The 13,382-nt window shown below is 45.9% G+C and overlaps 2 protein-coding genes across 4 annotated transcripts in view; both read left to right on the forward strand.

The window, feature by feature from the left end:
* The window catches only part of SLC1A4 (solute carrier family 1 member 4), a gene marked incomplete at its 5' end in the record, with an annotated part of 278,141 nt that overhangs the window by 50,526 nt on the left and 214,233 nt on the right, over window positions 1-13,382 (forward strand). The gene's annotated exons all lie outside the window — the stretch shown is intronic.
* The window catches only part of CEP68 (centrosomal protein 68), a 19,803-nt gene continuing 6,421 nt past the window's right edge, over window positions 1-13,382 (forward strand). Inside the window, exons 1-5 of one of the 2 annotated variants that reach the window (XM_081855527.1) lie at window positions 4-144; window positions 6,413-6,862; window positions 8,186-9,616; window positions 10,818-10,940; window positions 12,427-12,523. In XM_081855527.1, the coding sequence (XP_081711653.1) occupies window positions 6,464-6,862; window positions 8,186-9,616; window positions 10,818-10,940; window positions 12,427-12,523 (2,050 nt within the window). In that variant the 5' untranslated portion in view covers window positions 4-144; window positions 6,413-6,463. Of the gene's footprint in view, window positions 145-6,412; window positions 6,863-8,185; window positions 9,617-10,817; window positions 10,941-12,426; window positions 12,524-13,382 lie in introns of both variants that reach the window. The other variant, XM_081855528.1, reaches the window with a different exon arrangement.

Raw genomic sequence — 13,382 nt, forward strand, 5'->3', positions numbered from 1 at the left:
TCCAGTTGGAAGAATTAAAAAATCCAGCATTGGTTGAATGAGGCCAAGATTTATCTGCTTCAAGTAGCAGTAACATAGTATAAAGGGTTTCCCCTCTTCTAGAAGTTCAGGAATAACTCTGAAGTTGTTTCTTACGTGACACAGGTAACTTTTTTTCTTTTTAAACAATGGCTCTTGTTAGACTGACGTCTAACATACCCTAGTACAGGGGTCAGCAAATTTTTTTTGGAGGGGGCTGGTTCACTGTCTCCCAGACCTTGTGTTGGGCCAGACTACACTCACGGGAGGGTGCTTCTCTCTCCCCCCCCAGCCCCTCCCCTCCCCCTGCCTACCTCCGCCGCCGCTCTGCCTGCGATTGGGAGCCAGCAGCGGTGGCGGCTTCTCTCCATTTCGGGCCAGCTTTCCCAGGCACCAGGCGCAGGGCCAGCAGGTGCGCCAAGCTCTAGCCCACAGCACGGCCATGGGGAGAGGCCCGTGGGCAGGCGGCGAGGCTTCCTATCAAAGCCCTTCTCCCTTCCTCTGCAGGGTGGGGAGAAGCCAGGAAGAGGGAGGAAGGATGGAGGAGAAATTGCCCAAAAATGGCCCCCGGAAAAAGATGGGAAAAAATGGTGATCGTGGCGATTGCAGAACTGTTCACGGGCCGGATCCAGAGAGCATTTGGGCTGGATCTGGCCTGTGGGCCTTAGTTTGCCGACAAAGTAGCATGGTACTCTAATTAGGATGAACTGAAAAGTCACAGAGTAGCAGTGTGGTACCAGTTTTCTTCTTTAAACAGCTGTTACCTGTTGCTGATACTCAGATCTAGCCAAATAACTATCTTGTTGATGTTAACAGGGCCATTTATAGTACAGTGGTGCCTCGCAAGACGAAATTAATTCGTTCCGCGAGTCTCTTCGTCTTGCGGTTTCTTCGTCTTGCGAAGCACGGCTATTAGCGGATTAGCGCTATTAACGGTTTAGCGGCTATTAGCGGCTTAGAAAAAGGGGGAAAAGGGGGGGGAATCACAAGAACTCGCCCAACGTTTCGTCTTGCGAAGCACCTCAAAAGACGGAAAACTCTTTCGTCTAGCGAGTTTTTCGTCTTGCGAGGCATTCGTCTTGCGGGGCACCACTGTATGTGATCCATCCAGTTAGGCATCACAGTGATGATGATATAGCATCATGCAACTCTTTACATTTGGCTGTTTGTGATGATGTCACTAAGGGCAAATGAAGCTCTCTCACTGGCCTCACTCTTTGCTGGCAGCGAAGTGTTTGTATTTGCACAGAATGGGTTCCTGCGTCAAGGTAGCAAAACCAATGCTCCCAATCCTGATATGGTGTTCTGATAGTTCATTACATGCCAGCACACTGTGGCAAGGGAGCATTAGCCTACCTGACCTTCACAATCTATAAATATTTATTCCCGCTCCCAGAGCATTGGGAAGGGCAGAAATTGTCTCCCCAGTCTGGACTATCTGAAGTTTTATATAATACTGTCTGCTCCCAGTGATCTTAGTTTATTTACTGTCTAGTGTTTCTTGACATGGATTTTGATCATGTGCGTGCATCTGTTACAACACAAGGGTTGAGACGCTGAAGAATAAAAATAGAACAGTAGTCTGCACCAGCAAACTGTATTTTGTATGTGGTTCTTGCATTCAAGACTTGGTCAGATTGCTCATGTTGCTTACATGTATTGAAAGATCCAACAGAATTTAACTCAGTCATCATATCTACATTACGTAAGACAGCAGAAGCTTTGGTTATGGGGCAGTGTGCCACCAGATGTCTTCTTCTTTCAGTTTATTTCTTTTTGCATCTGCAATCCAAATGACATTAACACGTATTAGACATTGCACCAGCTACATCTCAGACGCAGCAGGCATGGCGAACCTGTGGCCCTGCATATGTTGTTGGACTCCAGGTCCCATCAGCCTCAGCCAGCATGGCTGTTGGTCAGGGATGATGGGAGTTGTAGTCCAGCAGAATCTGGAGAGCCACTCGTCTTTGGACTACAGGAAACCAATTCCTTTTGAAAGCCAAGATGAAGATAAAAAAGGTAAAGGGACCCCTGACCATTAGGTCCAGTCATGGCCGACTCTGGGGTTGCGGTGCTCATCTCGCTGTACAGCTTCCGGGTCATGTGGCCAGCATGACTAAGCCACTTCTGGCGAGCCAGAGCAGCGCACAGAAACGCTGTTTACCTTCCCGCTGGAGTGGTACCTATTTATCTACTTGCACTTTGAGGTGCTTTCGAACTGCTAGGTTGGCAGGAGCTGGGACCGAGCAATGGGAGCTCACCCCGTTGCGGGGATTCGAACTGCTGACCTGATTGGCAAGTCCTAGGCTCTGTGGTTTAATCCACAGCGCCACACACAGCTTAAATACGAGGACAGTGCTAAATGAAGCATGCTGCTTGACGTATCAAGGCTTCTCCTGCCTGAGGATACAAACTCTGCCCATGCCTTTAGCTGTTGAACTGAAGTTGAAGAAGGCCTTTTTGTTATTCATGATGGCATGACCTGAAGCATGTAGCGAATTTCACAGCAGGCCTTTCTTTCACCTGACTCTGTGTTCTCGCCCACAGACTTGGATGGAGGGGGCTAGGAAAAGAGGGTGGATTCACTTCTTGCAAAGCTCCTGGTCGGTTGTTAACAGAAGCTAGATTACTGGGATCACCAGGTTACTGGAATGGGGGTAAGCTTTGTTGCTTGGCACTGTAACACCCGCAGGCATGGCCCAACTTGGCCCCCCAGATGTTTTGGGACTACAGTTCCCATCATCCCTGACCACTGGTCCTGTTAGCTAGGGATGATGGAGGGCCAAGTTGGGCCATGCCTGCATTACGGTGACTAGTGTTGTTGTTGTTTAGTCGTGTCCGACTCTTCATGTCCCCAAGGACCAGAGCACGCCAGGCACTCCTGTCTTCCACTGCCTCCCGCAGTTTGGTCAGGCTCATGTTTGTAGCTTCGAGAACACTGTCCAACCATCTTGTCCTCTGTTGTCCCCTTCTCCTTGTGCAACATCACAAGGATCAACATCAGGGTCTTCTCCAGGGAGTCTTCTCTTCTCATGAGGTGGCCAAAGTATTGGAGCCTCAGCTTCAGGATCTGTCCTTCCAGTGAGCACTCAGGGCTGATTTCCTTACTAGTAGCTTTTTTTAAAAAAATTAAAAAATAAAAACAGTAAGCATCACTGCAGGGGATACTCAACTGTTCCATTTGAGAGGGGAAATGTCTAATGTGAATTTTATTTATTTAATGACCTTTATATACCTCTTCATTGTAAAAACAGCAACCTGTGTACAGTTTACAGCAACATAAAAAAACTCTTAAAAGTGGTTAATAAAAAACAGCTAAAAACAAATTACTAAAACGATGACTAAAATCAGCAGTAGCTAAAAAGAAATAAAGCACATGCAACTTAAACATTTGTGGATAGGCTTACCTACACAACACAAAGATGTGGTTTTGGGGTGTACAATGTTCATCTTGGCGGTGCAGGAGACGATCCACAGCCACCTGGGAACGTCTCGAGATGACTGGGCTGTGTGGTTAAAACATCCTGGAGCTTTCTTCTCCATGGAAACAGAATTTGCAGTCCCAGGTTGACAGCTGCGGGATAGTAGTGTGTGCATGTTTAAAATGAAGTAGTTGTAGTTGGAAATACAGGATGGAAACGAAAGTTTCACTTGCATGGGGTCTGTCATATTCACAGTGCTTCTGTTAGACCTCCACAGGTGAAGGAATACTTAATATGAAGTTTGAACCAGAAAGTGTGTTGGGGGAGCTGCCCTTTTTGTTGTTGGATTTTGTGTTTCCTCTCCCATTGGGTCTCCTGCTCCAGGTCCTTCCTTCTCCTTTGTGGGTGGGTGTTTCTGCTTTTGGAAGCTGTTGCCTGGAGGAAAGTGTGTGTGTGTGTGTGTGTGTGTGTGTGTGTGTGTGTGTGTGTTGTGGTGGGAGGGGCTTTCCTGTCTTGGGAGAATACAATGGACATTGGCAATGGGGAGGGGAAAGATGAGATTTTGCCAAGGATTTTCCAGATTACTGCTAGGAGGAAGTGGGAGGGAGATCTTCAGGCCAGATGACCTCATGGAAGGCTTCCTCTGTGAACATTTGGTTGGACAAGGCAGGCTCGAATTGTGTAGGCATAATTTTTTTGAGATATTGCTGTTGGACCCTGCCCCATGGGTTTGTCTGCAGAATGGTTATTATGCATTTGTGTGCTTTCATTTTGTATTTTTATGTTGTGCGCCACCCTGTGATCTTTGGATGATGGGTGGTGTGGCGTTTGCCCTCCTATGTGTGTGACATCATACTGGGTTCATAAGGAAAGGGTTAACTAATTGTAAAATGACTAACCAATGGGAACCCAAGGGGAGGGGTTAACTGTGTATAGGGTTTAAGCACAGAGGTTTTAGGGAGTAATTATTATTATTATTATTATTATTATTATTATTATTATTATTATTTATACCCCACCCATCTGGCTGAGTTTCCCCAGCTACTCTGGGCGGCTAGAGTTAGGGTGGTTGAGAAGGCAGTCTGGTGTTAGAAGAGACAGAGAGGATAAGTCTGTGGGTTGGGCTAGTCTGATGTGAGAGAGGGATAGAATCTGTTAAGAGGAGACAGTCAAACAGTTGACATAATCAGTCGGAAGGTATAGGTCGGTAAAGAAACTAAAGTTAAGAAACTGACAACAATATTATCTGAGAAACCATAAACTTGTTCATGTTTATAAAATAAACTTGTTTATTTGGTTCACTGTTAACAATGTTTTACCTGAGAGTAACAGGTTGGTGGCAGCAGGGAAGCGAGCGCAGTGGTGGCACAGGGATCAATAAACCGTTAAACGTCCGGGGACTCTGTGTGATCGCCACAAGTGGTATAAAAATTTTAGAAATAAATATGGAAGTAAAAATAAAACATAGGACTAGTTCTGGCATCACCTTTATCCATGGTTGTGCTCACAGCATCACCAACAAAATCCTCATGTGAGAACCCTTACCTGTTACTTTTCAGCTGCTCCCTGTTCCAGGAGGTGTTGCTTCCATTCTGGCTGCCCCTACCGTAAGATGGGGCTATGGGGTGCTCCTTGGATGTTTTGGACTTAGAAGCCCTCCAGTCCCGGGCAGCAGGGATGATGGAAGTTGTAGTACCAGATTAGCTGCCCTTGTCCAAAGGCACTGGTTTTTAAAGGGGGACCAAATAAAATAACCCACTGAGGCCCAAATGTTCTGACTTCTGCAGCTTAAGAAGGCTGAATCCCAACTGTATACAGGAGGGATGACAAATACAGCTGAAAAGAATTATGTTTGGGCCACCCAAAAGCTCAGGTAGTTGGGGGCATAAAGTGGGAAAACGATATTGTCACTGGGTTCCTTGGGTGGCCCTGGTGATCTGCACCAGTGCCTGCTCTGTGATAATTTGTTGGTTCCTGAATCCTGTAGGAAGCCCACGATAATAAATAGGATGCATATTGTATCATTTTTGAAGCGTAACCTAAGAAATCAAATATTTTACCCATGGACCATAGCTCTTTATTAAAAGCTCCTTAACTGTTAAACAGATGGTCGTGATTCACTTACAGGAAATGTGTGTGTGTGACACTTTTCTGCAATGCAGGAATCTCAGCTAAAGCATCCATGACAGCTGTTTATTCAACCTCTGCTTAAAAATTTCCTAGGAAGGAGAGTCCATCATCTTCTGAGAGAGACTGCTCTACTGTTGAACAACGTTTACCGTCAGAAAGTTCTTCCCGATATTTAGTCAGAATCTCCTTCCTTGTACAGTGGTGCCTCGCAAGACGAAATTAATTCGTTCCGCGAGTCTCGTCGTCTTGCGGTTTTTTCGTCTTGCAAAGCACGGCTATTAGCGGATTAGCGGATTAGTGCTATTAGCGGCTTAGAAAAAGGGGGGGGAAGGGAAAAGACTCGCAAGACGTTTTCTTCTTGCGAAGCAAGCCCATAGGGAAATTCGTCTTGCGAAGCACCTCAAAAGACGGAAAACTCTTTCGTCTAGCGAGTTTTTCGTCTTGCAAGGCATTCGTCTTGTGGGGCACCACTGTAACTTGAAACCATTGGTTTGGATCCTAGAATCTGGAGCAAGAGAAAACAAGCTTGCTCCGTCTTCCTCTTGACAGCCCTTTGTTTATTTGAAGATGGCTGTCATGTTTCCTCAGACTCCCTTTATTCTTGGGTTTGTTTTTTTAAATATCATTTTACTTGCTTCCTGGGAGTAGGTCCCATTGAAAACAGCATGACCAGCTTAGAAATGAGTATGCATGGGATTGTAGATATCCAGAACAATCCTAGGGATGCTTTCTTGTACGGCTAATTAGAGCTTACTTGCAAATTAGCATGCGTAGGCTTGCAGCCTCTGTGTTATATGGGAGTTCTTAAATAATTCAGTTGCATCTCTTGTTTATTTCAGGTTAAAAGACTCACGTTTGAGGCACTGAAGGAAAAGAAACCCGCTTTATAGATGGCCTTGGAGGTAGAAAAATCTCCTTTTGAGGCATCGTTGAGTGCGAAGGCCAAATGCTATGGGAGGTGGAACTACCGAGAACTTGAGATGGACCACTCTGAACTAGTTAGCAACGTTTGCCAGCCTTCAGCTGTGGAAGAAGAAGAGCCTTTGTCCAAAGAGACAGGGGTTGGAGAGCTCAAGGCCACAGAGAAAGCTGACCATACATTTCCTGGCATTTTCTGGAGAACTGAAAAATGTGATAAGATGTCTTCAACGGCTTCTAACAAGTTTTGCAAGATGAAAGCAAAAGTAAAGTATGTGGAAAGACGGCCGCTCATCAGTAGGACCACTTTGGGTAGTGAAGTAGCTCCCAGTTTTAGCAGAGGTGGTCTGTTTCCAGAAGAACAACAACAGGTGAGCATATTTAGGTATTTATACTTGCACAATGCTTCCAAGAAAAATGCTAAGGAGACTGGATTCTCACGGCTGAAGAGTGAACAATCATAGTGCAGAAATCATTTTTTATTTCCTTTTTTTACATCTCTTTCCATTGACACATGTGACATGGTGGATAAGCAGTTTGAAAGAAACTTTAGGAGTTATCTGAATTAGAAACCAGAGCAAATACCTTGCAGCCTTTGACTGCCGTTCTGATTTAGTCACACTTCTGCCTCTTCCTTTAAAATTGTTTTTATTGAACGTTGGTCAGGCTGGGGAGGGATGATCTGTGAGAAGGATAACAGATTGCTACCCAGTGTCAAGCACACTTACTTGGGAGTAAGCCTCATTGAACACAGTGGGGTTTGCTTTTGAGAAAATGCACATAGGGTTGTGCTGTGAATTCGTGTATTTTAGAGTTTCAGATTTATGGTATTTGCTACTATGGCAATATTGCAAGTGTGGGTGGGGAGGAAGAATGATGGACCCGCTTCCCTGAATGTATTCTTCAGGGTTGGGCAGCATTATGGACTTTTCTGAAAACCTATCTAAATGGTGCACAAGATAGATCTAGTTTGTTGCCTTAAATATGGGTGAACGCTGCCTGAGCAACAGGAACATAAATAGTCCATGGGAGGGAGTGAATTTGCTTGAATGTAATTGGTCTGGGTCTTTCTATCTGAGTGTGTGTTTTGAGATTCCCAAATACATAAGAAATTAGTGTCATCCTTCTGATGACCCTTCCAACTCTGCAGTTCTATGATTCTGTGTCATGGGTAGGCGAACTAAGGCCCAGGGGCTGGATCCGGCCCAATCGCCTTCTCAATCCAGCCTGTGGATGGTATGGGAATCAACATGTTTTTATACGAGTAGAATGTGTCCTTTTATTTAAAATGAATCTCTGGGTTATTTGTGGGGCCTGCCTAGTGTTTTTACATAAGTAGAACATGTGCTTTTATTTATAATGCATCTCTGGGTTATTTGTGGGGCATAGGAATTCGTTCATATATTTTTTATCAAAATATAGTCTGGCTCCCCACAAGGTCTGAGAAAGTTTGTTGACCCCTGATGTCATTTGCATCAGAATTCTGGTTTTCATTCCTCCAGCCTTCAAATTAATCCAGATTCACTTATTTCTGGGGGGGTGGGGAGCCATTGAGCTTAAAAGAAAAGAAAGAAACAATTGCCAACAGCCTCCTTGCTAATTAAACCCCCACCTATATTGGAATATTCTTTCTTTGTAAATAAAAAAAAGCCTGCCTTTCATGCCTGACCTCTTTTTTAAAATGGCTTGCACAGGTGACTTCAGCAGAAGACTCGGATTCTGCAGAGCCACTTCAGGGGTTGCTGGAAATCACAACCAAAGCTATGGACTCAACATTTTACAGCCCTCCCACCAAACCCCTCTACAGCCTTGATGCCGATGGGAGGAGCCAGGTGACAGTTGCGCCTTATTCATCCACTCCCAAACACCTGCCAGGTAAAATAAACCATCGTTTTGATGCTGTGACACCTGTGTTCCCTCGGACTAGCTTCACCTTACAGCCTTCGGAAGACTCCGGTTTTGATCAGCAGAGGATGGCGAGATCAAAGAGCTTTTGGGGGGCTGGGACTCTTTTGTTGTCACCTGAAACATCTGCTCCCTGGCAACTGCCTAGTCTCCCTGACCCTTCAGGAAACCACATGCTGGGCGCACAGGGGCACATAGCTTTGGATAGCTCCCCCACCGTGGGTCACATGAGAAAGATGTCCTCCTTCCAGGCAGACTACTGGGCGTGTGCCATACCCAATTGCCTGCCCCCATCGCCAGACCGCCAGTCGCCCCATTGGGACCCTAATAAAGAATATGAGGACTTGCTTGATTACACCTATCCTTTGAGGCCGAAGCACAAGCTTGCAAAGAACCCCAGAGAGTCTTCCGTCCACGATTCTGGGGTTGACCTCAACAGCCTTTCCATTTCTCCCGAGAGTACCTTGAAGTCCGTGAACCTGCAGGGCCAGGAACCCCTGGCTGCAGAGATCCCACACTCAGAGGGCTTTCCAACCCTTTTATTGGAAAAGTCAGAATGCCCCCTTCCAGTTTCTCACTACAGACTCTCACCTGTTGGGAAAGTGTCCTTTTCTGATGGTGTTCCCTCTCCTGGGAGAACTCGCATCTCTGGAGAGATGGCGCATGGCTTGTCTCCTATGTGCCCTCGACCAGTTCCATTTGATTCATGCAACTTGGATGAAAGACGCTGGGACACAAGGGGATATGGCTGTCTTACAAAGAGAGATGCTGTCAGTAGCAACTTCATCCGCTCCACAAGGGTGCTGCCTTTACAAAATGGGAGTTCCAGTGATGAAGAGTATCTCTCCTTACCACCCAGGCTCAAGGAGTTAGAGACGTTGGCTCAGCAGCTGACTGAGCTTTCACTGATCATAAGGAACCCTGAACATTCTGCATATGCCGATGTGACTGGAGAGCAGCTTCCACTGGAGGCTCAGGGAGATGGTGGAGCCGTCAAGAGTCAGTGGGAAACAGATGGTGATTCTTGTCATATGTGTAGCTTCCATGAACACATTGAAGAAGACCTTCTGAGCAACCAAAGCTGCCAGGACCAGGAGGGGTTTCCAGGAGAGGCTGCTAGTAGCATTGACTTGCTCAAAACAAGATTCCTCGAGAGTGGAGGTCATCATGTTGAGCAAGAGACAACCCGATGCAGAGACTCCCTTGCACTGCATATGAGGGTAAATAAAATAAATCCAGACCTGAACAGCAAAATGCCAATTGTGTCATATGATACTTAGATTTGAAAGTGGTCAAAGGGAGTGTGCGACTTTTGAAGGTCTGAAAGACCTGAAGGCCTGGCTGCTTGTCCCTGTGTAGACCTGTATTATCACTTATATAATAATAATAATTTATTATTTATACCCCACCCATCTGGCTGGGTTTCCCCAGCCACTCTGGGCTGCTTCCAACAAAATATTAAAATACAATAGTAAGTCAAACATTAAAAGCTTCCCTAAACAGGGCTGCCTTCATATGTCTTCTAAAAGTCTGGTAGTTATTTTTCTCTCTGACATCTGGTGGGAGGGCGTTCCACAGGGCGGGTGCCACTACTGAGAAGGCCCTCTGCCTGGTTCCCTGTAACTTGGCTTCTTCCAATGAGGGAACTGCCAGAAGGCCCTCAGCGCTGGATCTCAGTGTCCGGGCTGAACGATGGGGGTGGAGACGCTCCTTCAGGTATACTGGACTGAGGCCGTTTAGGGCTTTAAAGGTCAGCACCAACACTTTGAATTCTGTTTGGAAACGTACTGGGAGCCAATGTAGGTATTTCAGGACTGGTGTTATATTGTCTCGGTGGCCACTCCCAGTCACCAGTCTAGCTGCCACAGTCCGGATTAGTTGTAGTTTCTGGGTCACCTTCAAAGGTAGCCCCACGCAGAGCACATTGCAGTAGGTCATCTGGGGCAAGTTTATGTGTAGCACAACCCACCTAATGTCATAGGGCAGGGACCCGAAAACAGGCATTTTCTGCTCCTGCACCGTGCCTGTCTCTGTACCATTTGTGAAGCAGCAGCCACCAGTATTGTATTTAATGTTAATTCTGGAAGTGTCCCTTCCAACACTACAATTCTATGGTTCTATGATATTTGAGGCGGGTATCATAATTTTGTATATTTTGCTCTAGGAGGCCAGAGGTCAGAATCGAGAATACACTTCCAGAATTAACACGGAATACATTACTTCTGGTAAATGAGCCACCGTAGTCCCTCATGGGTTGTGAACATTTGTGTCCCAGGCTTTTTGGACTCGTCTAGTTGTCCACTCTCCCACCCCACTACTGCGTCTAACCTGGGAATTGGAAACCCCCCCCCCAAATAGTTTTACAGTTAAGCCTATAAAACTGCATATAATGGGTGCCTTTGTTCTGATTCATCCAAGTAGATATTTTGCTGTCAACTAGAAGAGCTCATTTGTTGGCTGCACAAAGTAGCAGAAGTTACAGACAACTGGATTCCTCCCAAGCCAGATGTTGGAAGTGTCAAGGCAGCATTACAAAGCTACCTGGTAATTCCTTCCCCCCTTTTTCCTCCTTAACTGTGGATTTGAGTAGCTCTGAGGTCACTGGGCTTCATTATGTAGGAGCAACTGACTGCTGAAAAGAGGCCCAATTCAAATCAAATAATCCCTTAAGCAGACCCCTGTGAGAAATAAGAAAAGGCTGCAGCCCCACTGTGGCCTATCAATTTGGAAGAATGCCTATTGTAGAAAGCTCTTAATCCACATCATGAAACACCAGTCTCCCTTGTCCCCCCGCCCCCTCAAATGTATAAATCAGTGGAATACAGTATTGGGAAAATGTATATTCTCACCATGTGCTCACCCTCCTAGGAGAGTTCTGCTGTTCTTGGTGTACAGTTGGTAGTAACTGGAGGGCAGATAGGCTAAGAGCAACCTTTTTCAGCCGTGGGCCTGTCCACCGTCCCTCAGACCATGGGGTGGGCCGGACTATATTTTTGGGGAAAAATATGAATGAATTCTTATGCCCCACAATTCACCCAGAGATGCATTTTAAATAAAGCACACATTCTACTCATGTAAAAACACCAGGCAGGCCCCACAAATCACCCAGAGATGCATTTTAAATAAAAGGACACATTCTACTAATGTAAAAACACACTGATTCCTGGACCGTCCATGGGCCGGATTGAGAAGGCAATTGGGCCGCATCCGGCCCCCGGGCCTTAGGTTGCCTACCCCTGGCTGAGAGCATTGTGATCCTTGTTTCATCAGAGCAGCTCACACAACTGATATTCCTGCGCCCTCCTTGCTGCCCACCCCTGACAGCGGTAACCCTGTCCAGAGATTCAGAGGGCCCTCCTGAACAGTCGAGGCTGCATTGCACAGGGCTGCAGTACAAAGGGGGAAATTGCCTAGACTCTGGCAGCAGGATCTTTCAGCAATGGGAGCTTCTGCTGGCAGACGACCCCTCCTCTCAATTTTAGCTGACTTCCCCTCCTATTTTGCACTGCAGAACTGCACACCACAGCCTCTGCTGTTTCGGGGTGCCCCATTGCCTCCATAAATAGGGTTTTTTTATTTTTGTTAAGTACAGCAGCTGCAGGCAGAGGAGGGAAAGAAAAATGGAATACACAGGCTGTCTTCTCACACCGTTGGATCTAACCTATAACTTTTAAATACATTTTGCAGAACCTATGTGCCCACTTGTGTATAATGAGTAATTTTTCTTTAGAAAGATAAATTTAAAGGACCCCTGATCCCGTTTACCTTCCCGCAGGAGCGGTACCTACTTATCTACTTGCACTTTGATGTGCTTTCGAACTGCTAGGTTGGCAGGAGCAGGGACTGAGCAACGGGAGCTCACCCCGTCAGGGGGATTCGAACTGCCGACCTTCTGATTGGCAAGCCCAAGGCTCAGTGGTTTACACCACAGCACCACCTGCGTCCCTAATTTTTCTTTACTCATTAATTGATTTTTAATGCTTTGGCTTTGAATACTGTTGCTCATGACATCAATCACATTTCTATGCAGGAGTTCAAAAAGGATTTAGCTGACCACCAGACACTGACTGAAAATGTCTTGCAAGATGGCGATAGGCTTCTCAAATGCATGGTATCAGATTCACCAGGTGAGGGGAGAGACAACTATAAGGGGGAAACAGAACCAGAATATGGTGTAGGGGAGGACAGAGGGACTGCAGGCCACCAGATCAGACCTTGTAATATTTTTCTGAAACTCCTCCACCTTCTCCCACTGGGTTTTCAACTTTCTAGCTCTCATGGTTTTCAACATACTTGGCAAATATGGTTTTCAAGTCTCATCTGTTTAAACAGAGCAAACTTAAGCACATATTTGATGTTCTCATAGAAAGCTGTAGGATTTCAGAATGCTTTACAGTGGTGCCTCGCAAGACGAAAAGAATCCGTTCCTTGAGTCTCTTCGTCTAGCGTTTTTTTCGTCTTGCGAAGCAAGCCCATTGGCGGATTAGCGCTATTAGTGGCTTTTAGCGGCTTATCAGCTTAGTGGATAAGTGGCTTAGCGGCTTAGAAAAAGGGGGGAAGGGGGAAAAACCCGCAGGAACTCGCAAGACATTTTCGTCTTGCGAAGCAAGCCCATAGGAAATTCGTTTTGCGAAGCACTTCCAAAACGGAAAACTCTTTCGTCTAGCAAGTTTTCTGTCTTGCGAGGCATTCGTCTTGCGGGGCACCACTGTATTTTTGATGAAATATGCCCCATGTTACCTTCTTTTTACTATATAAAGGCTGAAAAACTAGAAAGCACTGTGCCTGAGCTGTGACCTGAGCACATGTGTGTTTGCTAATAGAAAACGGAGCTTTGGGGTAGTGCTTTTTGGTGAATCCTTCTTGTTAGTTTCATCCGCTTGAGAAAGCTGCTATAACTTGTACAGCCTCACCTCTCTATTCCTAGCATGCACCATAATCTACTCTTCTTTCTCTTATCCTCTAGTTATTTATTGTAAGCGAAGC

Source organism: Podarcis erhardii, assembly GCF_964252035.2.
Source record: "Podarcis erhardii genome assembly, chromosome: 3".
Taxonomy (NCBI): Eukaryota; Metazoa; Chordata; class Lepidosauria; order Squamata; family Lacertidae; genus Podarcis; species Podarcis erhardii.